At 54.5% G+C, this 27830-nt stretch overlaps 1 protein-coding gene across 1 annotated transcript in view; it reads right to left on the reverse strand.

Moving 5' to 3' along the window:
* Positions 1-13180: 13180 nt before the first annotated feature.
* Tmem132d (transmembrane protein 132D) overlaps positions 13181-27830 on the reverse strand; it is a 526990-nt gene continuing 512340 nt past the window's right edge. The window contains 3 exon segments of the mRNA XM_047561780.1: positions 13181-15721; positions 18582-18773; positions 27449-27722. Of these exon segments, the coding sequence (XP_047417736.1) occupies positions 14537-15721; positions 18582-18773; positions 27449-27722 (1651 nt within the window). The 3' untranslated portion in view covers positions 13181-14536.

Below are 27830 nucleotides of genomic sequence, written 5' to 3' on the forward strand. Positions count from 1 at the left end.
GCTACAGAGCCTGTGGCACGAGTGTTCCTCACACGCCTCTGTCAGAGGATGCTGTCCTTTCCCTGTTTTAGAGATGAGGAACCAGGTGTCCCCAAGGGTTCACCAGCGGCGGAACGGGGATGCGCGCTCGGACACGCTCCTGCCCTCCTTGAACCGAGGTGCTGCAGCTTCTCCAGCTTGCTCACGCTGATGAGAAGGTCCGGCCCCCACCACGTGTCCTCCTCCCCCGGCTCTGTTCTCCCCAGAGCTCTCCACCGTCAGTGGTTTCCTGTGCATCGCTCTGGTGAGCAGACTTTCACTGAGAAGTCCTCCGCCCCGTCCTTCCGTCTGCAGTTTGGGCTGCATCCGTCAGAGAGTGTTCTGGTCACAGAGAGAATTCCTCCTTCCCCTCCCGCACGCCTCTCCTGACATCCGCCATTCGGAGCTGCCCTGGTGAGGCACTCCCGCTGGAGCAACCTCACAGGGGTGGCGGCTCAGCCCACACCCAAGGTGGCTTTTCCAGAGCCAAGTGCAAGGGCAACCCCCTCTGGAACAGCCCTTTACCACGCACTTCCAGCCTTCGCACTGGAGACCACGCTGCCACCAGAGACGGCGATTTCCATGAGGACGCAGTCTGCACCTGGGCCCCTTGGGCATTTCCAGGATTCCGAGGACTGCGATGGCTTCAGACGCCCAGAGAAGACTCCGTGGTCACCTTAGCCCTGGAGCCTAAGCCCTAACGGGGTGTCGCATTGACCCTACAGAGATCAGGGAAACATGGTGGCCTCACACAAGTGTGTGACGGACCCCATGGACTGTGCGCTGGCCGGACGGCTCTGGTCTTGGCTGGGCTTAGGTGTTTCTGTGGTCATGTGGTGGGTGAAGCACCAGGTCCACTTGGCAGGTTTGGGCTGAGCCGTCTCCCGCTGAGCTTCTGTTCCGTGCGTCTCGAGCGTTAGAAGGCTGACCGGGCCTGTCGACATGGAAGCAGAGCGTTCTGAAAATGAGCTGGGTTTGCAAAGGGCTCGACACCCAGGGGTGGAACTGACACAAGGTCCTTCTACCACATTTTGTGGACTGAAGCAAGTGCCCAGCCAGCCCAGATTCAAAGGGTAGGGAGGTGTGCTGTAGGCCCCGAGGGGAAGCATGGAAAGTCACGCTGGAAGTCGTTCCACACGCACGCCTACGTCGACCCCGCAGAGTGCTGGCCTAGACTATCCACGGTCTTGGTCAATTACATATTTTGATCTAAAAGAAAGAAAGAAAATGGCATAAACAGAGGGAGAATTGGAGCCCCTTTGTGTGATCAGTCCACACTGATCCCACCCAGTCCACACTGCGGGACTGTGGGGTCCACACTGACCAGAAGCTTAGAGGCCTGCAGTGGACCTATGAAGGACGGGCAGAGCCCGTGGCAGCCCTTGAGGGCCTTGCTTGTGACTCTGGAGGGTTGGAGGCCCAGGACTCCCTTGCAGCTTCCTGCTGTAGGACTTTAGCTCCTTCCTAGAGTTCTGTCCCTGCGGGGCGATGAGCTCTTCAGAAACACCTGCAGGCCTCAATCCGTGTAAATGCAGAGTGTGACTGTGGGGGACCAGCCCATCGTCCTCCAAAGGGGGACCCGGCCTTTGTCTGGGGGTCACAGTGAGGCATCTCAGCAACTGCATGCAGGCTCTGCTCCTTGAAGCCTGCTCATCTGCTGGAGGCAGCAGTGTCCAGGGCCGGGGACTGACCTCCACGCTGCCTCGGACTGCAGCCCTCCTGGTGTTTTCCGTGGGGTGCAGCTCCTGTCCCCCTTCTCCGGGCTCAGGAAGCAGGGGCTGCACAGCCTCAGACTGCAGTCGCTGGTGTGGTGAGGCAGATGCCTGAAGCTCCGTGCTGTCGTTGGAGAAGCCTCTGTGCCCAGTTCGACCTTGAGAGCTCACCAGCTCAGGCATAGCCATGCCAAGTGCTGAGGAGAGCTATTGATCAGGACTGGAAGGAGGAAGGATGGCAGAGTCATGATGCTTATTAATGGCTGGAGAAGGGACCGCGCTGGGGCTCCTGGCATGGAGATAAAAGGGCAGAGCGTGAAGGGAGAGAGGTGGGTGTAGCACTTGGGAGCTGGAAGGCGCTTCCCATGTGCCAGGATCAATGGAGGGGGGCTTTGGAGACGCCGCTCCCAGGCCCTGCCCCAGATCCCAGGGCTCACATGCCCGGGAGGGGACCTTCCAGTCCACATGCTGCGAAGGCTCCCCAAGCAGATCTGGGGGCCATGGCACCGTCCGCTGTGCTGACCCATTCTCAACGTCTCGGTCAGCCGGTGCTGTTCCCCAGGGTGAGAAGGGCCTCTGGTCCAGGCACGCGCCACTCCATCCGCCCCGCAGCCCTGAGACGGATGTGCCACCTTTCTGCCTCACATCGTGGGAACTGAGGGTCGGAGGTCGAGGCGAAGGGCCCCAGGCGGGAGGAGGCAGAGTGCACCCAGCACCGCCCGGGCTGCTCCTCCCAGGTCTTGGCTGCGTCCTCTGCAGAGTGAGGTGGCCGTGGCCGCCAGCTCCGAGGCTCATCCCTGAGATGAGCAGCCCGCGCTGAGTCCTCCGCCCCGCAGCACTGAAGTGACTGCCCCTCCTCTCCTCTGCTGCTTGGGCCCCCGCGCCTGGGGACAGCACCAAGGGAGGTGCAAGCCGTGGACCTGTGTGTATACCTCTCCCAGAACCAGAGTGCAGATGGTCCCCGTGTGTGCGGCCCATCTGCATGTGCGTGTCAGGCATGTGCAAAGAACACAGGCTGCACACACGTGTGCTATGCGTGCACACGGTTCGGCAGCCTCTGTCGCCCTGGTTCTCCTGCCAGCCCAGTCACCGTGGTCAGCTGCACTCTGGGTCAGGCCCGGCGGGAAGGGCCGCAGCCCGGCTTGCTGTGGTTTGCCTCCCTCTTCTCGTCCCCTGGGATCTGTCCTCCTATGTCCCCGGAGGAGGAGGCTGAGCACAGTTCGAGGAGAGGTTTTGAGAGGGGAGACCACGTCTGCAAAACTCGCTGCAGTGTTGTTTGAACCCTCTCTGTCACCCGCGGTCACGGTCCCTTGCTGTGCCGCGTCTGTGACTCACGGGGGTGCGTCAAGCACAGGAGAGAACGTCACACACCAGCAGAGCCAGGGCCAGTCTCCCATCGTCTCTTCTAAACCTCTGCTTGAGACAGAAACCAGCTGTCCATTTCCTTCTCCGGGGAAGTGCAGCTTGCTCCCTGAGTCAGGGCCATATTGAAATGTCAGGCCTCAGAGATCCCCATCTGACGGCGGCCCAGTGTCACGCGGGAGAAGGGAGTGAGCTTTCGTTACAGGCAGCGTCAGGTAGAAAGACCAGTAGAATCAGGTAAGAGGTGGGGTTGGGCGCAGGACCTGGTCTCTCATCACCACTAGTAAGATGGAACTTTCTGGAAGGCTGCTGGAACTCAGAGTTGCTGGGAGGGAGAGACCGACAGGGAGCAGGCGGCTTTGAGAGAAGGGAGACACCGGAGAGCTGGTCCATGCAGGAGCTCCTGAGGGTGGACAAGCTTCATTGGCTCCTGTCCCTGGGTCCCTCGTTTGGAGGCTGATGGCCCAGGAAGAAGCAGCTGCTGGTGGATGAGCTCAGGTCGGGCGCCTCCTGCTGGGCAGGCAGCAGGAGCAGCAGGAAGGTCTGACTGGAGGGGCTTCCAGTTGACCCCCTCCCACAGCACAGGGTCAGCCCCTGCCTTCCCGCCCACCAGGAATACACAGCGGTGCCGCCATCGCCAGGGATCCTGGGGTGTTCGCGGGAGAGGAATTGGATGCTGTGGTGGCTGAAGCCAATGATCCAGGGCTGTGGATTTGCTACCCACGTAGCTCAAACATTCCTTTGCCGTTTTGGGGGCCTGAAGAGCCAGACTAGCATCTGTGGTGAGCGCGTCCTCCCATGGGAAGTCGCTGAGACCCGCTCGGGCAGGTGCAGCAGGTGATTAATAGCTGCTGGTAACGGATTATCTCCCTTGCCAAGATCTATATATTGATAGGCTATTTGTCTGCCCCGTTCTACATCAACAAATGGAAAATTTTAATTGTGCTGATCGATGTGTCTCTGTGATCTGAGGGAGGGGCAGCGAGATGGGCTGGGAACGTTTTCAAAACCCTCGTGTTTGAAGCATCTCAGACGTTGGGGGGAAAGGAGTGAGCCCCTCGCAATGACCCTCTCATCCTCTGGAGGTGACACTGTCTCCGAATTTTAACCGTGAGGCTCGTTGGCCTGGGACCTGAGAGAGGACAGGCGGTGCCCAGCTGGCCTCCCGTCCGACTTTGGGGCAGACCTGCAGACAGAGCTCGGCACCAGCCTCTCCACTTCAGCCTCCTCCCCGTGGAGAGGCCCCATGGCTGAGGGAGGAACTCGGGCCCGGAGCCAATAGTGGCCGATCTCACCTGCTCCTCGTCCCCCTTTCCTATGGAATTTAAGGTCAAATTGCCCACGCGGAAGTGCCCTCCTCCACTTCGCCCCACGGGACTCGGGCAGTTCTACCCCACTGCTGCACAAGTGGGCCCAGGCTCGCAGCTGAGTGACCACAGCTGTCCCCTGTCCCCTGTGAACGTGGGTCAGGGAGGAGCTCAGTCTCTGGATTTTGTTGGAAACATTTGGAGAGATGTTGCTTCTTTCCTGTCACCCGAGGAAGGTTGTTTCTTTGGTACTTAAAGAGAGTCTGCCCTGGACTGTGGGGGCGTCGACCTGCAAGATGGCACCTGCGATCCTGACCTGCTCATGCTCAGTCCTGCATGCCCCTCCCACACTCAGTAGGGCCAATCGGTGCAGCGAGTAGATCTGGGAGGTCGTGGTGTGGGGCGTCCAGAGTTGGGTTGTACAGGGCATCGTGGCTGCTGCTTGCAGTCTCGAGGGTCAGCCACGCTGGGGATGTTGACCACCATGTTCTGGGGACACTCTGGTAACTTTCTGCAGAAGTCAAGCTGCAAAGTCTCCTTCTGAGGACAAACGCTAACTTCTAGATGTGCAAGCGAGCTACACGGGGAACTTATTTTCTAGCTCAAATCAAACTGTCAGATGACGGTAGCCCCAGCCAACCTCCAGCCAAGCGCATCCTCAGGAGAGACCCTGAGCCAGAGCCACCAGCTAGGCCACTGCTAGGTTCTGGCCACAGAAAGCGTGGGAGGCGGAAATAGCTCACCGTTCTGGTCTGTATCAGCGAATAACAAGCAGCCCGTAGTCAGCTGACACAGGGCTGCCCCACCAGAGGAGCACCTAGGAGCCACGGGGGACTTTCAACGCGTGGGGAAGATGTTCTTCCAAGGGGCATCGTGGGTGCTGCCCCACCCTGTCCTCCAGCCTGGTCAGGCTTCCGTCTCCTCCTCTGTGGCGGGCAGGGGGCCTTCCACTCACTGCAAGGCCATTGGAGGGACCTCCCGGCCATGGACTCGGAAGATTTTACCCTTGCTGCTATTAAACCACACTTATTTTCAAATGCTTAAGGAAAAACAGTGACTTTCGCATATTCCTTGAGGCCTTTTTAAACAGGTAGATTTAGATCGTGTTTATATATTCATGGAGAAAAAGGTAACTTGGGAAGTTTCTCTCTTCGGGGTCCCAGAGTGGAGCTCCAAGGGGCCCCCAGGCTGGATGACTCTCTTCCCTGTGGTAGAAAGCAAGTGACAGTCTTGGCCAGGAACCTGCCCCTCGGGAGCACAGAGCCCCACAGGAGAGAGCAGAGAGCTTTTCCCCATGCTGGGTCTTAAGCAGCAACCAATGCCAGGCAAGAGGACCGGCAGGGACCTGCCCTGTTCTGGGGTCCAGAACAGCCATCCAGACAGTGGACATGGAAGGCCTCTTTGGGGCAATGGGAAGCCTGAAGAGGGACTTGGGTGGGCCATTTAGCTTCGTGATGGCTCGGTATCCTCAGGTTCACGTTCTCCGAAGAGAATGAGGACCAAAGAAGCACCTGGTGATGTCATCTCCCAGGGCTCTGTCCACCCGCTGGGAGGACAGAAGAAGTCTCTGCTATTCTGGGGAGTGGACTCACCGCCTGTTCTAAGCTGGAAGACCACCATCCCCTGGCAAAGTTTACAGGTTCTAACTGGTACCCGGCCAGAGACTGTGAAGTGCACAAGCCCAGCCTCCCCACAGTGTGAGGCCAGGGGGCTCTTCAGGAGCAGAAGGAGACCACGCCAAGCTAGGCCCAGTTCGGGAGGGCCACTGTCCCCGAGGGCTACTGGCTGTTGTCTTAACTGCTCTTCCTGTGTCCACACTGCCTGGTGACTGTCCTGTGCTGACCCTGTGAGGGCTCCTGGCATCTTAACGGGGTGGCCTGGTCTGCTGGCATGATAAGGTTCATCTGATCTGACCAAACCCTGGGTCAGAGGCCCGGATCCACACTGGGGGCTCAGCACAGAGGTGGAAACCAGGGAAAGCAAACAAACCAAAGCCAGCCTGGTCTGGAGATGAGGAGTGTCCCAAAGGGCAGCATGGCTTCCGGCCACAGGCAGGGCTGGCCACGGAGGACCGCCCGGTCAGGGGCACTGCTGCCTAAGTATGCAGCACTTTTCCAGGGGTGCCTGGCCTAGAGAGCCTCTCCACGTCGCAAGCCATGAACTTGAAGCTCGGAGAGACGAAATGGCTCTTGGGGTCTCCCTCTCTGCTGCAGAATCAGACCTTAGCATCAGAAAGCACTGCCAGGCCGCAGGAGCACAGAGGACAGGTGGCAACCCTCGCTTCCTCTGAGCAGCTGGGCCTCACTGAGGTTCAACCTGGAAGGATGCCCACTCTCAGAAGGAGCCAGTCCTGCTGTTATCTGACCTTAAGCAGCTTGTCTTGTCTAAGGAGCCTGGGATGGGCAGGGAGGTACAACCCAGCAGAACCTGCCTTTCCAGAGCTGTAGCATCTCATCACTGTGACAATATCTGTGCTCCAAAACACAGAGGGAGAAAGGTCATCAGGGGCGGCTGGGAGAACCAGCCAGCACAAAGCCCCGCTGGGGAAAGCAGGCCTTGGGCAGCAGTGCCACAGACGAGCAAAGCAGACAGCCAATTCTCAGCTCACTAACGAGCTCTCTCCAGCCAGGAGAGACCAGCCAGCAAGTCCCACCATTGTGGGTAATAAGAATCGCAATTAGACCTCAGGGGACCTCTCCTCCCTCCAGATGACACATGTGATCAGCTTCACAGGCCAGGTCTGCATTGACGTCCAGGGCCTGCTGATCCTTAAGGGGAAAAATACCCCAGCCTGGCACGGATCTGCCCTCCCGCACACCCGAGTCCACCTGAAGACCTGCTCTTAGGGATTCAGCTACTCAATAAACCAAGCAGCATCTAATCAATAACTATTGTATAAATCAGTCAGGGTAGTGTTGCTATAGCAACGAACCACCCAAAACACCAGGGGCAGGACAGAGAGGTCTGCGCCTTGTCAAAAAGAGACAGATGAGGGGGTTCTCCCCAGGGCCACACTCCTTTTGCAGTGACTCAGGGATCCGCCTGTGATGCCGCATGTCACGGCATGGAGAGCTCACGCTGGGCCTTAACTACCGGTGTTTGAAGTGGCCCTGGTCACCACGGTCCACACTTCCTGTTCAGAGCTCCTTGGGAGCCCCAACCTGAGCTGCAAGGCAGGCTGGGAAATGTATTGAGCCCAACTCTCCAGCACAGCTCCCAGTGGCCCAGTGTGTCCTGAGTCCTTGGGGCCTACAGAGCAAGTGGAGCCCCCTTCCTCCTCCCAGGGAGACGAAATATCCGGGGGAAACCTGCTTGCTGTAGACGGGAGATGCTGGTTTAAAGAGCATCAGTGGAGTCCATGGGGTGGGCTCCAGAGGGTGAGGTGGATCTGGAAGGTGGGGATGTTTCCTTCACACTCGGCATCCTCTGCAGAGGGCCCTGAACGTCCAGCAAGGTTTCTACGGACGGAGAGGAGAAGGGACTTTATCTTCTGTCTCTGGGGAGGGGAATGCATCTGGCCCATTTCTGTGTCCTCTGAAGTGAAGTCCATATGCCAGAGTAGCCAGAAGACGTAAGATCAACCCTCTGGGAGCAGCTCAGCTTCCTGCTGCCCACTATGTGGTTGACCACTCTCGATGCTTGTATCTGCAGACCCTGCCCGTCATCCACCCATCCACCTAGCCCTCCATCTGGCACCCACTTACTCACCCACCCACTCACCCACCCTTCCACCTACCCATCCCTGCATACATCCACTCATCTACCACCATTCATCCATTTGTTCACCCTTCCATCCATTTATTCATCCATCTAGGTCTCCACCCAACACCCACTCATCCATGCCTGCATGGATTTATCCACCAACTTGTCCATCCATCCACCCACCCACAAACCCATCTATCTGTCCATCCATCCACCCACCCATTCATCCACTCATATGCACACATACTTTGACTCATCCACACGCCATCCAAATATCCAAGCCTTCAACGATTCATCCCCCCAAAAAGGCATTGATTGCCGACTCTTGCCAGGCATGGCTTTAGTCATGCGCTATATAGAAGAGAGCAGATTGGACTGGATTCTTTTCTTCTGAAGCTCACATTCAACCAGGGAAGACACAGCACAAACAAGAAAGCAAATACTTAGGAAGGACCATTCCAGAATGCTTTATGAGCTGTGAAGAATATGAGATGGGACCGTCAGAGCAGGAGGAACTGGGGTGTGTGTCTACTTAGAGGAGGTCTCCAAGGAAGTGAAGACCGAAGAGAGCGCTGCGTGACGAGGAGTCAGGCCTGTGAGAACCTGGGGAGCAGATCCAGGGAGCAGCAGCCCCAAGGAAAAGGCCCCGGGTGGTGGTGAGCCTGTCCTGCCGGAGGACTCGGGAGGAGCGCTGTGGGGGCAGGTGGGTGCTGGGCAGTGAGGTGAAGGACGGGCACCCCTGCTCCTGACCTTCCCGCCATGTTGGGAGTCTGGATTCTGTTCTGGGAACCATGGGCATCTGTTGGTTTTAAGCCAGGAATGACGTGACTTGAATCATGGTTTAGAGGGCCAGCCTGTTAATTTTCATTTAGCAACACTACTGTGTAATTGGTAGGTTCATCCAATAACCATGAAGTGTTCTGGGTGAAGGAACGGGAGCAAGACGCAAGGTTCTGGAATCATAAAGAAATTCCTATCCACGGGGCCTCCAGGCCATTAGCAGGACAGTTGGATCAGGCTCGTTTTACCATCAGGAAAATGGCTTTGAGAAATTCAAGACCTGGCTGTCCAAGAAAGCCAGAGGATGCTGGCTGTCCTCTCTCATGGGGGACCCAGCCAGGGAGTGAAGGGGTTCTTCAGTGGAGGGGTCTTGCTCCCATTTGTCAGCCTGGCCCTCAATATTCTGGGGTCCCACACATTTGTCTAGAGTCTTTCCAAATATCTAGAAAGCAAACCTCAGAGGAACGTAACCGTGATGGGTAATGGGACCTGTGGGTTTGCAAAGCCAGCCTCCGTTTTCCCACGTCAGGGCAGAAGCATCCTGAGCCTGCCCTGGGCCTCTGCCCTCTCCCTTCCCCAGGCTGCAGGGCTGGGGTGAGACACCTGTGACCCAGGCTGGGACCACGACACCTGTTCAGCAGGAGACTCGAGCTGACCTGACCGGTAGGAGTCTGAAGGGGAGTCTGAAGGGGCAGGGCAGGCTCTCTTCCCTCTGCGATTGTTGGAAAACATGGAGCTGACCGCTGGAGAGGAGGGGACAGAGAAGTAGATCGCGGTGAGGGTCAAAGCTACCCCTGCCGTTCAGTCCCAGGACAAGGCATTTGGTCCCTCACTCTTACTGTTCTTTTTCATAAACTCACTTTTTTTTAATCCCTTGCAATGAAAAGATTGTCCCTAAAACAAATAGCAAGCTAGGGGACTGCTTTCTCCCTGGGGAGGGTAGAATCCTGGCCCTCTCCTCAGATGTTCAGATCCCAATTCTCAGGACGAGTGACGCTGCCCTTACATGCACTTGGGGTCTTCGCAGGTGTAACAGAGGCAAGATGAGGTCACACTGGATTGGAGGGAACCCACACCAGTGACAGGCATCCTCGTGAGAAGTTGTCGAACCTGGACAAAGAAAGCCTGGGGCGGGGGGGGGGGGAGAAGACGAGCGGATCGAGAGCCAGGTGTCTTCCGGCCAGAACCCCAGCACAGCCAGGAGCCACCAGCAGCAGGGAGAGCCAACCCTCCCTCACCTTCTCAGGAGGAGCCGAACCCGGCAACACCCCAGCTCCAGGCTTCCAGCCCCCAGGACGACGAGAGGATGCAGTCCTGTTGCTTTGGGGCACCCGGTTTGTGGAAATTCCATATGGCAGCCCAGGAAACTGATCCCGCCACCCGATACATAGAGGGTGTACCTGGTGCACATCTTTCCTTCCCCCATGCACACGGCTTTGCTGAACAGGCTAGTTCTTCCCCGCATGCACATCCCACAGGGGCTGAGGTAAGGCAGGCGCGTCGCAGCCGTGATGAGCCCGGATGGCCGGGCGGGGGCGCCTCTGAGCCAAGTCAAGCTGCACCTGAACCTCTTTGCAGGCACTCTTCCCTCCACCCCACCTGGAGCATCATCTAGGAGGTCAAAGACTCTGGCTGGAGGACACAGTTCTCCTGGGAGATCATCCCTGGCCACCCACACCCCTGCCTGAGCATCATCTGCTGGGCCACAACCACAGTGAGGGTGGGAGGAGCTGAAGATGTCCGGGAAGTGCCACGGGGTGACTAACTCAGCTCAGCGCTGACCCGGGGCACCTGGGCAAACCATTCCCTTGCACTCCCAGGCTGTCCTGTGCAGAATGGGTGAGGAATGGAGTGAAGTCGGGCTTTGGTGGCACAGTCCTGGAAGGCCGTGGAATCCACCAGCCCAGTACCCAGGCTGGTGCTTGAAGCAGCCACTACCCAGGACCTTCCTACTAAAGGCCAGCACTGTGGGTTAAGTCCTCTCCAAACTCATATTTTGGACTGAGGATGAGCAAGTCCCCAGGACCAAAATGTGGTCTTGTTTAGAAACAGTGCTTGCTGTGCAATTAGTTAAGATGTGGTCACAAGGGTGTAGGGGGGCCTGATCCACCATGCCTGGTATTCCTACGAAGCAGGACCTTTGGACACAGACCCACACAGGGAGAAAGCCAGGGGAAGATGGCGGGAGTTCAGGCTGGTGGTCTACAAGGCCAGGAAGAGCAGGGATGGCCAGTGAACCACAGGAGCTGGGGGAGAGGCTGGGGACAGATTGCCCCCAAAACCCTCAGAAGGACCAACTCTGTCACCGCTGTCAGACCGTCGGGCTCCAGGTCTGCAAGAAGTGTGTTTCTACTGCTCAGTTTGTGGTCCTGTTAGGGTCACGTTCCTGCATCGGAACCCGAGAGGCAGAGAGCAGGCCTCCCAGCCTGTGCTGGAGGCAGAGCAAGCACAGAAACAGCCTCCCCAGGTGGTGGGAGGAGGCTGGTCCTCTGCTTGCTCTGGCCTCCAGCCCAGGATGGGAGACTCTGTACTTCCCGGCCCGGCCCGCAGGGGGCGTAAGTGAGCTGACAGTCAGGTGTGGGAAACAGAAGCCTCACTTTCTTCACCTTTGAAAGACGCCCTGTAGGGATTTAACTCCTTAAGACCTCGGGCGACACTGTCTTGAACTCTGGGCACATAGATCACACTGGGGAGCCTGTCACAGGGGCACCTTCGGTTGGTTTTAGGCAAGGACGTCCCTGTTTGCTTGGGAGATGCTGACGTGCTGCTCCTCTAATGGTCTGGGGCTCAGTCTCCTCTGACTCTACCTGCTCTCCTCCCTCTGGGGTGGAGTCAGCTGGGGAGAAACGGCTCCCTAGGGGAAGAAGACCCGCAAGATGGGGACACATGGGACCACCACTCACGGCCAGGGAGGCCCGGGTGGGGGTTCCCCTATTCCTGCTCTGCCCGAGTCCAGCTGAAGCCCCTCCCACAGGGTCTGGACCAGCAGCAAAGACTAGAGAACAAGATCCTTTTAAGTGAACGGACCAAGATTCTCAGTGTGGGCTCGACCTTTCTCTACTCTGAAACCCGTTTTATTGCCTTTTGTAAAACTGATGGCTATCCAAAAGCTGTTTGTCTTGAGTGCCCGCCCGCCCCCTGTGGCGAGGTCCTCAGAGGGGCTGTGGCCACCTCCGCAGTGTCCGGTGCTCACAGCCGCTCCCGGCACACAGCTGCTCGGTCAGTGCTGTGGAGAGACGGGCCGTCCTGCCTGCCTGCGGCGTGCATCCCGGGCTCCACCGTCTTCTCTGGGTGCACCGTCCAGCTGCAGGCCAGACAGGGGTCTCCCCGGCAGCCTTCGAACCTGGCCCAGGGTGCTGCAGGTGGGGATGCAGGCTGGAGAAGGACAGAAGACCTCCTGGCTCCCGCTCAGAGCGGAGCTGCTCTGTGAGCGCCCACCGCCGGCTTCCTGCCATCCATCGCTCAGCATGCTTTTAGGAGGGAATTACACGTGTGATTTATTTGCAAATCCTTTCCGGTCCTGGAGGAGAGATGCTCAGCACACAGTGCCGTTTGTCATCAGGTGTCAACAGCCCCTCAATGCCAAGAGCGGCATTACACGGCGTCAGGGTGTAATTGGATTGTGCTGGATCCCCACATCTGCATTCTCATTTGCCAAAAGCCACCGCACCGGGAGAGCCACTTGCAGCCGATGCCAGCCCCTTGGAGGGGTCAGCGTGCAGAAGGACAACCACCAGCCACCACGCCGCTGAGTGCACGTTTTATATTTACAGGAGGCAGGTTTATAAATATATATTACATTCTTACAATCTACAAGACATTCTACATGTAGATGGGCGTGGGAGTGAGCGGCCGCTGCAGGAGTCAGCGGAATGTCACACGAGAAGGAGAAACGTGAGCCGGGTGGAGGGCAAAGGACTCTCGGGGGAAAGAGGTGACGGCGAGTCACCCCACCGCACAAGGCGAGAAAACCGGGACAGGTGCAGGTGATGTACGCTGCAGGGATCCCAAGGTCAGAGCCGACTGTTAGCACCACAGGTGGAGGAGAGTGCTGGAGCTGAAAGGGCGGCCCAGCGGGGTGGACACAGGTGTCACGTCACAGGAATTCAACCATGCGACCCGGGGAGAGAAGAGAAAGAGGAGGAGGCTGGGGAGGGGAAGGAAATAGAGGCCCACAGAGAAAAGCAGCAGAAGAGGAAGAAGAGAGAGGGCAGAGAGAGAGACAGAGAGTCAGAGACAGAGACAGAGAGAGACAGAGAGAGAGATAGAGACAGAGAGGAGAGAGAGAGGAGAGGGAGAGAGAGAGAGAGACAGAGACAGAGAGAGACAGAGAGAGAGAGACAGAGACAGAGAGACAGAGAGAGGCAGAGAGGAGATGGCACAGTTAAAAACAGAGAGGCGGGGAGGGGGCTGCCGGACAGCATGGCCCTCTGCCACTTCCGCCACCTTCTCAGCTCCTGCCCCTCGGGCTGCGCCAGCCTGCGGCTCTGCCTCCGTGCGAGATGGCTGAGGATCTCTGCTCATCCCAGCCCTCTGTCCCCCAGGTCTTCCATCGGAGAGCCTTCCAAGAGTCCTTCTGACGTTAAGCGGCCCACGGGAGGATCAGGTGCTGATGGGACCCCTCCTCCTGGTGGCAGCTGCTCTCCTGCCCCCATCCCGGAGCTGACAGGCCCGGGCAGCCCCCCGCCTCCGCCTCCACCCCGCACACCCTGCTCAGTCACTCGGACCCCGGTCTGTCTCGGCAGCCTGATGGCCGGTGGCTGGTGGGAGGCCAAGGCGAACAGCGTGGGGACCGCCCACCTCCTTTGGTGCGGAATTCACTGTGCTTACCGCCTACTCCCCGGGACCAGCCTCCTCCAGGTGATGCACGTCCTGGGTTGCTCTGGAGTTTACACAGCCCCGGGGAGGAGACTGAGCACTCGGGGACCCTGCCCTCCCTGCCCCGGACGCAGGTGGCCCGCGGGCTCTGGCAGGTGGGGAGGCAGGGAGGAGCACAAGCCAGAGAGCAGACCTGCTGGAGGAGCCTGGTCCTGGGACTGACAGAGGCCCTGTGCCCCGTGTCCTCGGCTCACGCCGTGAGGATGGCTCTGGGTGGCTGGGAAGAGCGGTGATGTTTGTCTTGGCAGGTTGTCACAAGGTACTGGTGGCCCTTCTGTCCTCGCCAGCACCTGCCTGGGTCTGTCACAACCCAGGCAGCTTCAGCCTGGCCTTCGGGAGGTGTCCGCTCAGGGCCGCGCCCGCCGAAGCTCACGCTCACAGTCAGGCAGGCCGCGCGGGCGAGCGTACACTCTCCCGTGGATTCAGGCGCGCTCCGCCCGAACCTGGCTTCTCTTCTCTTCTCTGTCACACTGAATTTTGGAGTCACGAGGATTTTATGAAACCCAAACTTCTTGGATTAAAGGGAGAGGCTGTTCTTTCCTGGAAACGCTCAGAAGCTCAGCGATTCAGAGTCCTTTCTGGGCAGGTTGAGGGAAGCTTCCCCTGAGCAAGACCTGGCGGGCCGGGATGTGAGCTTTCACGCTGGCGGGGCCTCCCCCGCCGAGCGGGGCCCTTCCTGAGGCTCTGTGGACGCTGCCGCCCGTCTCCTGTCCCACCGGCTCCTTGGTCCTGATGCCTCACTGGAGGCTGCAAGTGGTGTGGACGGGGCCGGTCGGCTCACACGTTTTCACGGAGCCGCTCCATGTACCCCTGCAGCTCGGGGCGGCCCCCGGGGTCCAGGTCCTGGCAGACCCACTTGATGTTGTCCTCCCTGCTCGTCACGGTGGTGCCCCCCTCGGGACACCCGTCATCCGGAGAGGGGGCGGTGAAGGTGGTAAACGTCACTCTTTTCCTTTTCGAGGTAGGGGACGCTGGGGGCTCGCCTCTCTGGTCTCTCCCGGCCGCGAGCGTGGCTCCCGCGGGCGCGAGCAGCTGCCCGTTGGTGCTTTTCTGGGTGAGCGTGCCCAGGAGGTACCTGCTCTCCTCCACGTCCAGCTCGCGGTCCACGGCCGAGATCTGCTCGTCCTGGGAGGCCGCGAAGTTGACGTGGTTCTCCAGCAGCTCCGTCCGGTTGCTCAGCCCCACCCAGTCGTGGGGGTGGCTCATGCCCTCCTGTTCTTCGAAGGGCACCTGTTTGTGCCTGTACTTCAGCGCGAAGGCCGCACAGTTGATGAGGAAGACCAGGATGGCCAGGCAGAAGACGCCCAGTAAAGCGTACATCCCGATCTCCAGGTCGCTCAGCCCTTTGGATGCCTGCGCCGGGTCGTTCTCCTCCGTTTCCACGTTGCTCCTGGGGAGATCCGCCGGGTCTGGGAAGCTGGTGACGTCCACGGGGAAGGTCTGCAGGTGGACACCGCCGTCCAGTGGGCCCCCCTGGCCGTCCTTCTTCTGGAGGGTGGACCTCTCGGTGGTGCTTCCTCTTCCCTCCATGAGGCCCATGGAAGAGCTACCGAGGTACCGCCCTTCTGGGCTCCCCGGCTCCTGCCAGGGTGCTTTGGCTCTCCGGTCCTCAGTGTCGTTTTCTAGGTCAATCCCCGTCCCGACGTGCCGACCGTCGCTGGTGCTGGGGTTGGCATCGTTTTGGCCAAATTTCACTTTGATGTTTGCGGTTCCCACGGCGAGCACGCTCTTCCGCTTGGACTTCTGGCAGGACTCGCTGATTACCATCTCCACCTTGACCAGCGCTCCTTGTCCTTCGGTTTCCGCGGCGATTATAGGCCACTTGAACCTGGCGTCCTGGTGGATGGAGACCACCTTCTCATCCAAGGATGTGGCCAGCAAGGAGAAGTCCTTCCCATCATAGATGTCCAAGGGTGTGACTGAGCCGTCGCTGAACTGGACCCAGCAGCTGATGGCCGCTTCCTGTTGAGGAAAACAGGTGAATCAGAACAGGCTGGAAAGCTCTGGAAAGCTCACTGACGGGTCCCATTAAAGGGACACAGCTGCCAAAGGTGTGCCACGGAGCAGAGGAAACCTCTCCGCGGTGCGGAGAGAGGTCAGACGAACCCAGGCCGGGCAGGATGAAGCCCCACGAAGACGCACAATCAAAATAAACCCACAAAAGGACAATGTGGGCTGGTGCGCAGCAAGGTGTGCTTTCCTGGGAGGTGAGAGGATGGTCGCCTCCGCACAGCCGTGAACCGCATGCGAAGGGCGGGTGTCCCTGCTTAGTGGGATCGCTTACGGGATCTCCTGTTTAAAGGAAAATATTCGCTATGTTATTTTTACACTGCCTCAAGATGAGCGTCCGAGATCAAAGACCCTGGCTAGATGCGCGCCAGGCTGCAGGCTTTGGTGGGGCTGGCCCACTCTTGGCTGGGGTGGGGACGGAGTTAAACCAGCCAGACAGAGGAGCGTGCTAGCTGGGGACTGTTGCTCTGCCTCCACCCCTGGGCCCCACCGGCAGGAGGAGTCTGGGAGACGCAGAGGCGGACGGTTCACGCACGCCTCCACCTCTTGCCTCTTTGGCTGCTTCCGACCAACTTCCTTCCTGAGTCTGAGCAGGCGGATCGTCAGAGACCACCTGATTTAATGCCGGCCTCTCGTCGTAGCCAGAGGCCGTTCTGCTTGGCAGTGACGGGCAGGCCATCGCTCCTTCCTTCCTCAGCACCGGGAAAGCCCACTCTGCCCCAGCCCAGCGGCAGGACACAGAGGACACAGCCCTGCCACCTGACTCCAGCTGGCTGAAGCAAGGAGCCAGCTGCTGTTAGAGCCGCAGCCTCAGCGGCTCGAGCTGTCTATCCTTCCTCTTCCTCTCCCTCCCAGACGGAGGCTGCTAGCTGTGGGGAGATGGGAGCCGGGCAGTGGGAGTCGATCTAGAATCAGGAGTGGAGCAGGACCCGGGGCAATCGGAGGGATGGTGGATCACGCGTGAGCCAGTTGGGCCGTGGCGTTCATCCACAGGAGGAAGGAAGCAGAGGAAATGCAGCCTGGGCCCCCAGAGACGCCGAGCTCCCCGCTGGGTCTGAGACGGCCCCCATCCTCACCCCTTTCCCTGCGGTCGAGCTGGCTGGGGCTTCTCTTCCTTCCTACCGAAGGGCTCCTGACTGCGGCAGAAGTTAGCTGGACGCTGGTGACCTTAGCCTTGGGGTGTAACGAGCCAGGTTGCTTGGAGGCAGCTGGTGGCCTCAAGCTCAGGCAGTAAACACTTCTAGTTACTCTCTGGCATGAACCAGCTGTCAAATGGAAACCCTGCCAAGCCTCAGAGCAAAGGCCGCTGGACATGGCCTGAATGGCCAGGACCTTCTGATCTGCCCTGAAGCCTCGGCAGGAAATTCAAATGAGCAGTGGATTTCTTGGAGGCCCCTGTCAGAGCCAAGTTCCACCTGGGGATTGAGGACCACCCAAGCGACCGTGGAGCAGATCTGAGCCGCGTGTTTAGTTGTGCCTGTTCCAGGGATAAGCTCTTCGGCCTTCTCCCTGTGTCGCAGTGCTTCCTCAAGCCCTGCCTGGCGGCCCCCTGAGCCTATTGCTCCATTAGGAGGGAGAGCAGCTTTGGCGGTGGCTCTCGGGCTCTCTGAGTCTTCCATCCTGGCCAGCACTCTTCCTGGACAGAACGACCTTTGCTTTATGCCAAGGATTTATATGTCATGGCAGCATCCACTTTCTAACGCTTCCCAGTCCAAAACCCTGCACCTAAGGACCATAGCCAAGGGCTCAGGGACCCACTGACATGTGACAGGGGCGTGTAGGGGGGTAGGAAAGACTGGGGACGCGGGGCGGCTGATCCTGGCCCACCACACTGTCCTGCTCTGAGTGGCCACAGCTCAGCTGGGGCACCGGGGAAGGGTCCAGCCTCTGACTCCTCTGCTGAGGGAGAGCTGCAGAGAGGTTCCTGACTGATGACGGGAGCTTCCAGAAAAGTCTCCAAGGGCGGGAGACCATCCAGCCTCCCCACCTGAGGACGAGCCGTCCCCGAGACTGTCTCTAAGACATGATGACGGTCCACTTCTGAATGGGGAGGGGCTTGTTCCATTGGCAAGGCCCCTGTAAACGGTCTTCTCTGGAAGCCATTGTAACAACACACTCACATCCGTACACACAACACTCAGCACTCACACAGCCACACACAAACGCACAGTCACGTTCACAACACAAAACAGTACACAGAACACAACACATGCAACACCCACAGATACACAAAACACACATATGTCCATCACTCAGACACACAACACAAGCACCCAGCACACACTCCGTGAGCACACTGGCTTCAAACAACGAGAAAGAAAATCCTGATGGGCCTCAGCACGCTTGTCCACTCTGCCGCCAGCTAAGCACTGAATGGGGGGCACAAGCCTCTGTCTCCTTCCCGGTCCCCAGACCTGGTGCCGGGCTCCTTGCAGGGACGTTGTACAGGTGTGGGGACTCCCAAGGCTATCGCTGCCCTGTCCCTCCATGACTGGCGAGGTCCTGCTGTGTCCAGCCAGGTCTGCTTGGACAGAGCAGGAACAGGCATGTGAGACGGCCGCGGCAGAGGCACGGGTGGCAGAGTGCTCCCTGTTTGCGTTTGTGTCTTGGTGGCTGCAGCCTTCCTGTCCCGGTTAGAGGGTCCTGGGAAGCATGTGGGGAGCAGCACCCGCTGCGTGTGGGGTAGCAGGTGAGAAACCTGCTGTGTGTCCCCCTCTTCCCGGAAGCCCTCCTGCAGTCTGCACGAGTTGTCTGACCAGGTGTCCACCTGGTGCCAGACCCACCTGACCTGTGTCTCCAGCCCACCGCTCACCTGTTTGGGCCTCTGCAGAAGTTCCTGAGCCACCGCGGTGGCAAAGATGGCTCTGTTGCTCCCTGGGCTGAGTTGCAGGGACAGGGACAGCCCTGTCACCAACTGCACCCCCAGGTCTGTGATGGTCACCTTCTCATCCAGCACAGTGATGGTCTTCTCAGCCAGGATGGCATCTGACAGAGGGGACAGGATCTAAAGGGCAGAGCAGCAGCGTCAGAAAGCGCTTGTGCGGCCCCAGGGATTTGCCCCATGGCACTGAGATGCCCACACAGTGGGGGACCAGGACAGACGGAGGAGGAGTGGAAGTGACCTCTCCCACGGGGACTTCTAGACCTTGACCACGACTGGAGACCTGCCGAGGGAAGCTCTGCTGGCCCTGTGCCCGGCTGCTGCCCCAGCTGGAGGGAACAGCGCTGTGCTGGGACAAGCTACTTGCTCAACGGTGTTTATTTTTCTTAACTGACTTTCTTCTAAAAAGCCTTCGTATCACCTCACGAGCTGGGTCCGGCGTCTGTTCCTCTCTCCCCCAGGGAAACCCAGGCGCAGCTGAGAGGAAGGGCGTGTGCTCTACACACCCCTCTGCTCTCCCAGCGCCGGGAGCTTGCAGCCCAGCCTTGGGGAATCCTGAGTCTGGAATGTCCTCCTGCCCCGTCCCCACGCGTGGGCGCAGGGCCTCCAGCCCTGGTTCTGTGTCCCCGTCCCCTTTCTCCTCTGGACACCTGTCATGACCTGGGAGCGCGGCTGAGCTGGAAGTCCTGCTTCTGAGGACAGTGGTGGCAGAGCCCCGGGGACAGAGGGCTGGCCCAGCTGCCCTGCGCCTGCCTAGCCTCCTGGGAGGGGGTCCGGCCGCCCTCCCCGGCTCCCCTGACCCTCTTCTCCCTTCAGGCTCCTGGTGATGCTCATGAGACGCTGCGAGCAGTGTCCCAGGAACCAAAGCCCAGGTACCCACTCGAAGATCACCTCCGGCCTCTGGGTCCAAGGGTGACACTGGACGGCAGTGACTGCAGGACCTGTGTCCCCAGAAGGACGTGGACGATGGTTCATAGCTCAGGACTTGGTGGCAGTAGATAAGGGGTGGACGCGGGGCCCCAGGAGCAGAGGCCTATTTCTTTTTATTTTTATTTTTATTTTATTGTAAACAAATGGGATACCTGTTTTTTCTGATTGTACATGAGTAACAGCATACCATTTGTGTAATCATACGTTTACATAGGGTAATGATGTTTGATTCATTCCGTTATTTTTTTCCTTCCCCCACACCCCTCCCACCCCTCTTTTCCCTCTATACAGTCCCTCCTTCCTCCATTCTTGCCCCCCTCCCACCCCCCATTACATGTCATCATCCGCTTATCAGTGAGATAATTTGCCTTTTGGATTTTTGAGATTGGTTTATCTCACTTAACATGATATTCTCCAATTTCATCCATTTGCTTGCAAATGCCGTAATTTTATTATTCTTTATAGCTGAGTAATATTCCATTGTATATATATATACCACAGTTTCTTTATCCATTCATCAATTGAAGGGCATCGAGAATGGTTCCACAGACTGGCTATTGTGAATTGAGCAGTTATGAACATTGGTGTGGCTGTATCTCTGTAGTATGCTGATTTTAAGTCCTTTGGGTATAGGCCGAGGAGTGGGATAGCTGGGTCAAATGGTGGTTCCATTCCAAGTTTTCTAACGAATCTCCACACTGCTTTCCAGAGTGGCTGCACTAATTTGCAGCCCCACCAGCAATGTATGAGTGTACCTTTCTCCCACATCCTCTCCAACACCTATTGTTGCTTGTATTCTTGATAATCGCCATTCTAATTGGGGTGAGATGGAATCTTAGTGTAGTTTTGATTTGCATTTCTCTTATTACTAAAGATGGTGAACATTTTTTCATATGTTTGTTGATTGCTTGTAGATCTTCTGTGAAGTGTCTGTTCATATCCTTAGTCCATTTGTTGATTGGGTTATTTGTATTCTTGGTGTAGAGTTTTTTGAGTTCTTTATATATTCTGGAAATTAGTGCTCTATCTGAAGTATGAGTGGCAAAGATATTCTCCCACTCTGTAGGCTCTCTCTTCACATTGCTGATAGTTTCCTTTGTTGAGAGAAAGCTATTTAGTTTGAATCTATCACAGTTGTTGATTCTTGCTTTTATTTCTTGTGCTATGGGAGTCCTGTTAAGGAAGTCTGATCCTAAGTCAACAAGGTGAAGATTTGGACCTACTTTTTCTTCTATAAGATGCGGGGTCTCTGGTCTGATTTCAAGGTCCTTGATCCATTGTGAGTTGATTTTTGTGCAGGGTGAGAGATAAGGGTTTAGTTTCATTCTGTTGCATATGGATTTCCAGTTTTCCCAGCACCATTTGTTGAAGAGGCTATCTTTTCTCCATTGCATATTTTTGGCACCTTTGTCTAGTATTAGAAAATTGTATTTATTTGGGTTTGTGTCCGTGTCCTCTATTCTGTACCATTGATCTACCTGTCTATTTTGGTGCCAATACCATGCTGTTTTTGTTACTATTGCTTTGTAGTATAGTTGAAGTTCTGGTATTGCGATACCCCCTGTTTCATTCTTCCTGCTAAGGATTGCTTTAGCTATTCTGGGTTTCTTATTCTTCCAGATGAATTTCATGATTGCTTGCTCTATTTCTGTAAGGTACGTCATTGGGATTTTGATTGGAATTGCATTGAATATGTATATTTTAATTGGAATTGCATTGAATATGAATATGTAGTATGGCCATTTTGACAATATTAATTCTGCCTATCCAAGAACATGGGAGATCTTTCCATCTTCTGAGGTCTTCCTTCATTTCTTTCTTCAATGTTTTGTAGTTTTCATTGTAGAGATCTTTTACCTCTTTGGTTAGATTGATGCCCAAGTATTTTATTTTTTTTTTGAGGCTATTGCAAATGGAGTTGTTTTCCTCATTTTCCTTTCAGCTGTTTCGTCACTTGCATATAAAAATGCTTTAGATTTATGCGTGTTGATTTTATAGCCTGCTATTTTGCTGAATTCATTGATGAGGTCTAGAAGTTTTCTGGAGGAGATTTTTGGATCCTCTAAATATAGAATCATGTCATCCGCAAATAGTGACAGCTTAAGTTCCTCTTTTCCTATTCATATCCCTTTAATTTCTTTAGTCTGCCTAATTGCTCTGACTAGAGTTTCAAGGACAATGTTAAATAGAAGTGGTGAAAGAGGACATCCTTGTCTTGTTCCCATTTTTAAAGGGAATGGTTTCAGTTTTTCTCCATTAAGAATGATGGTGGCCATGGGCTTAGCATAAATAGCCTTTACAATGTTCAGGTATGTTCCTACTATCCCTATTTTTTCTAGTGTTTTGAGCATGAAGGGGTGTTGTATTTTGTCAAATGCTTTTTCTGCATTAATTGAAATAACCATATGATTCTTATCCTTAAGTCTATTGACATGATAGATTACGTTTATTGATTTACGAATGTTGAACCATCCTTGCATTCCAGGAATGAACCCCACTTGATCGTGGTGCACAATTTTCTTGGTATGTTTTTGGATATGGTTTGCCAATATTTTGTTAAGGATCTTTGCATCTATATTCATCAAGGATATTGGTCTAAAATTTTCTTTCCTTGATGTGCCTTTTCCTGGTTTGGATATGAGGGTGATAATAGCTTCATAGAATGAGTTCGGTAGGGTACCCTCCTTTTCTCTTTCCTGGAATACTTTGAGAAGTATTGGAATGAGTTCTTCTTTGAAGGTCTTGTAGAACTCGGCTGAGAATCCGTCTGGTCCTGGGCTTTTCTTGGATGGTAGATTTTTAATGACTTCTTCTATTTCATTGCTTGATATTGATCTGTTTAAATCATGTATGTCCTCCTGGTTCAGTTTGGGAGGAGGATATGTCTCTAGAAATTTGTCAATGTCTTCGGTAGATTCTATTTTGTTGGAATACAGATTTTCAAAGTAGCTTCTCATTATGTTCTGTATCTCAGTGGTGTCTGTCGTGATATTTCCTTTTGCATCATGTATTTTAGTAATTTGAGTCTCCTCTCTCCTTCTCTTTGTTAGTGTGGCTAAGGGTTTGTCTATTTTGCTTCCTTTCTCAAAGAACCAACTTTTTGTTTTGTCAATTTTTTGAATATTTTCTTTTGTTTCAATTTCATTGATTTCAGCTCTGATTTTAATTATTTCCTGTCTTCTACTACTTTTGCTGTTATTCTGTTCTTCTTTTTCTAGGGCTTTGAGCTGTAATGTTAGATCATTTAGTTGTTGACTTTTCATTCTTTTTGGAATGCGCTCCATGCAATGAATTTTCCTCTTAGTACTGCTTTCATAGTGTCCCAGAGATTTTGATATGTTGTATCATTGTTCTCATTGACCTCTAAGAATTTTTTTATCTCCTCCCTGATGTTTTTTGTTATCCATGTTTTATTCAATAGCATATTATTTAGTCTCCAAGTGTTGGAGTAATTTCCCTTTTTTATTTTGTCATTGATTTCTACTCTCAATCCATTATGATCTGATAGAACACAAGGCAGTATTTCTATTTTTTTTGCATTTCCTAAGGGTTGTTTAGTGGCATAACACATGGTCTATTTTCGAGAAGGTTCCATGTGCTGCTGAGAAGAAAGTGTATCTGCTCGTTGATGGATGGAATATTCTATATATGTCTATTAAGTCTAGGTTATTGATTGTGTTATTGAGTTCTACGGTTTTTTTGGTTGGATTTTGTTTGGAAGATCTATCTAGTGGTGACAGCAGTGTGTTAAAGTCACCCAGAATTATTGTGTTGTGGTCTATGTGATTCTTGAAATTAAAAGGATTTGTTTGATGTACATGGATGCACCATTGTTTGGGGCATAAATATTTACTATTGTTATGTCTTCCTGATTTATGGTTCCCTTAAGCAGTATGAAATGTCCTTCTTTATCCCTTCTGACTAACTTTGGCTTGAAGTCCACTTTATCTGATATAAGGATGGAAACCTCCACTTTTTTATTGAGTCCATGTGCGTGGTAGGTTTTCTCCCATTCTTTCACCTTTAGTCTGTGGATGTCTTTTTCTGTGAGATGAGTCTCTTGCAGGCAGCATATTGTTGGGTCTTTCTTTTTAATCCATTCTGCCAGTCTATGTCTTTTGATTGATGAGTTTAGGCCATTAACGTCCAGGGTTATTATTGATAAATGATTTGTATTCCCAGTCATTTGGCTTATTTTTGGTTTTTAAGTTGGCTTGGTTTCTCCTTTGAGTGGTTTTTCTCTAAGGTATTTCCTCCCTTTGCTGACCTCCATTGTTGTTCTTCATTTCCTTCTCATGGAATATTTTGTTGAGAACATTCTGTAGCAAATTCTTTTAACTTTTGTTTATCATGGAAGGATTTTATTTCATCTTCAAATCTGAAGGTTAGTTTTGCTGGGTATAGAATTCTTGGTTGGCAACCATGTTCTTTCAGAGCTTGAAATACGTTGTTCCAGGCCCTTCTAGCTTTTAGAGTCTGGGTTGAGCAGTTGGCTGCTATCCGTATTGGTCTCCCCCTATATGTAGTCTGATGCTTTTCTCTCGTGGCCTTCAAAATCCTATCTTTATTTTGAATGTTAGGCATTTTCATTATAACGTGCCTTGGTGTGGATCTGTTGTGATTCTGTGCATTTGGTGTTCTGTAAGCCTCTTGTATTTGATTTTCCATTTCATTCTTCAGGTTTGGGAAATTTTCTGATATTATTTCATTGAATAGGTTGTTCATTCCTTTGGTTTGTATCTCTGTACCTTCCTCAATCCCAATAATTCTTAAATTTGGTCTTTTCATGATGTCCCATAGTTCTTGGAGATTCTGTTCATGATTTCTTACCATCTTCTCTGTTTGGGCAACTTTATTTTCAAGATTAAATATTTTGTCTTCATTGTCTGAGGTTCTGTCTTCCAAGTGGTCTAGTCTGTTGGTGATGCTTTCCATTGAGTTTTTTATTTGGTTTATTGTCTCCTTCATTTCAAGGATTTCCGTGTTTTTTTTTTTTTTTTTTTTTTTTGAGAATCTCTATCTCTTTGTTGAAATGATCTTTTGCTTCCTGCAGGTGCTCTTTCAGCTTATTGGTATTATCATTCATTGCCTGTATTTGCTCTCTTATCTCATCCTTTGCTTCGCGAATCTTCTTAATCATGTATACTCTGAAGTCCTTCTCTGACATTTCTTCTAACATACTGTCATTGGATTCTTGTCGGGGTTTCCAGGACCCCCAGCCTTGGGCACGGTCAAGATGGCGCCTGACGCTGAGCCAAAAGCGGCCAGCTATACAGTAAACAACCAGCGAATTCCAATGATTGGCTAGTTAACGATGTGATTAGAGCATGCCCCCCTCGTTTACCTATTCTATACCTGCAGCTGTCCGCGCGTTTACCTCGTGTGCTCTCCCCTGATTGGTTGAGGTGTATATAAGCTTGATGGGCGGGGGAGTAGCGGAAGAAACTGGGAGTAGGAGAAGAAGCTGGGCAGAAGCTGAGGCTGAAGCTGGGAGTAAGGCGCGGAAGCTGGGAGTAAGAAGAAGCTGGGAGGAGGAGCGGAAGCTGAGAGCAGAAGCTGAGGGAAGAAGCTGAGAGCAGAAGCTGAGAGAGAAAGAGGCTGAGAGTAGGGGTAGAAGCGGAGAAGCGGAACGACCGGCGCAGGCGAGAGTTAAGCGGAGGGAAAGAGAGCAAGAGAGAGAAAAGAGAGAAGAAACTGAGAGTAGGAGTAGAAGCTGGGAGTAGAGGCGTGCAAGCGGGCGTGAGCCGAGCGGGAGAAACGAAGCGGCTGGAGCAGGTGAGAGCCGAGCGGGAGAAGAGTGAAGTGCAGGAGAGGGAAAGAGAACGAGAGAAAGGGATAGATAAGAAGGAAAGAAAGGAAGACTGTACGCAATAAACTTCCAAAGCTTCAGACGTTTGTCGTGTCTCTCTCTGCGGCCAGAGGGAACGCGATAGATTCTTTTACTATAGAATCTAGATTTGTTTGGATCATTTCCTTCCCTTGTTTTTTCACGTTGTTCCTGTATCTTCCCCTCTAGCAGTGCAGATCTGGGGTATTGCAGATTTCCCCCTATAGGCTTAGAGTGGCCCGATATGTTTCCAAAACCCTTTCTTTAAGGGGAGGTCAATATTAGCAGTGCCCAAATCAGACACTATGCAATCCTAGACAAAATAGCCCCTATGGGTCAATAACAAAATTGTCATAATAAACAAAATGAGTTCAAATATTTTCTTCAGTAAAACAAACAGGTTTGCAATAAGGTCTGCCAGAGGCCTATTTCTATGTCCCATGCGTGGGAAGCTGGCCTGTCTCCTCCTCCCCATCACCGACTCCTGAATACGGCATCATTCACTCTGTCCTTCAGCTGTCGCATGAAGCGAGTGCTTCATACCAAACCCTCGTCTTGGTCCAGCTTCCAGGCCTCAGCGATCAGGTCTTTCAACTCCTTAGTCTACGGTGGCACTTTCTAGAGATTGTGCATGTGACTCTCGGTCCACAGCCCAAACCCTTCTGGGTGGCCCCCACGTCCCCAGCTCCGCATCAAATTCAGCCAACTGTGGATCAGCTGGGTCTGAGCGGAACAGGTACAGACTCTTCCTTGTCTTTCCTGCCTGAAGGACACAGTACGACCCTGATTCCACGGCCTCTGCCCTGCGTTAGGCATTAGGAGTGATCCAGAGATGGCAGAGTGAGTGGCAGGTGCCCGCGGCTTACAGGCACATACCCTACTGTGTGATGTAAGGGACTAGCAGGCTGGAATCTGGTACCCTCAAAACCACCCCGTGGATACCAAGGGAGGAACGACTGTTTTCTTCTTTGGAAAACCAATTGGTTTCCAGAATGGCTATGTCTTAATCCTTCCATGTTCCAGGACTGCTGCAGCCCCAGGGAGTCCCAGGGCAGCTGATTCAGAAACCTCAGATTGCCCGAGGCGCTCTCCTCTCCTCCTCCGAGGAGCACTGAGAGGGAATGAACTCATCCTTTGTTCCCAGTTGAGGGTAAACCACCAAACCTGCAGAGGTCTGCCAGCACAGCCTCCCAGCACAGCCGTTTGTACAAACGGTTCTTCCCAAACCCCAGAGTCACTGGGGCTTGAACCAAGGACCTGGAACTTGCTGGGCAAGTGCTCCTCCACTGAGCTCCAAGGTCCTGGGCTCTGTTCCCAATGCTACAAACGTAAAATAAACTTAAAAAATAAAAAAGAGCCAAGGACAGGAAAGACGGCCGAGTGGGGGACTCAGATGTCACGGACACGCAGGGCAGGCCAGGGAGCAGAGGAGGAGGAGGCAGGGAAGGGCAGGAATGAATGACATCACAGTGGAGGCCATGTCGGCTGGCCACAGGGAACGGCGCCTGTCTCTGTGTGGAAAGTCCCAGTAACATAAATAAATGAACGAGCAGAAGGAGGATCGGGGAGCAGAGCAAGGGGAGGGTGGGAAGGAGGTCAGATTGCTCCCGGGGTGCTTCCTGTGGGTGGGCCCTCTGCACAGCCACCATGCTCTCACTTCCTGGAACTTCTGCATTGCCCGCAGGCCCTCTCTGGAACCTGCCCAGCAGCAGGCTCCTGCCCACCAGACCACCGCACGACGGCCCCACCTTCCCACCATGTTTAGGACCAATCGGGCCAGAGGTGGGACTTGGCCAAGGTGGCAGTCATGTCATGGCGGGATGGGAAGCTGCAGCCAGGATGTCCAGGAGGTGGAGGTTGGAGGCTGGCCTGGCTGGTGCTCAGGGGAGGGCCGCTCAGGACCAGAGGGTCCTTCCCAAGATCTGCAGCCAGTGTTGCCCACTTGTGGTGTCATGTGTCACCCCCAGACTGGACTCTGCTCTAAGGAATGACAGACGGCTGGGACAGGGACACCGGGGGCCCTTGCCCCTGGGCTTCCTACCTGAATGGTGGTCATCCCAAGCTCCTGCCCAGTCAGGACCTGCCCTCCCTGCAGCTTGGCGATCCTGGGCTCCTCCACCTGCATGAAGTCGCTTATGAGCTCCGTGATGTCCACTTGCCAGTCCGAGCCCAGCAGGTGGGCCAGGTGGCCCCCGGGCTTGGCCGCCTCGGCCACAAACTGCGTCAGGACGCGCACCGTGGCGTGCTGGTACTGCAGGGTGCAGCCGCGGCCCCGCCTCTCCTCGTCCTCCTCCTCCTCGCTGTCCCGAGCCGGCCTGTCCAAGAGTCAGTTGGGTGGGTTGGGTACTTGCTTGGGGGCCCAGGAGGACCCCTGAGCCCTCGAGGAGTTCACGGCTTGCTGCGGGGCTCAGACACGCACAGAC

Source organism: Sciurus carolinensis, chromosome 8 (assembly GCF_902686445.1).
Source record: "Sciurus carolinensis chromosome 8, mSciCar1.2, whole genome shotgun sequence".
Taxonomy (NCBI): Eukaryota; Metazoa; Chordata; class Mammalia; order Rodentia; family Sciuridae; genus Sciurus; species Sciurus carolinensis.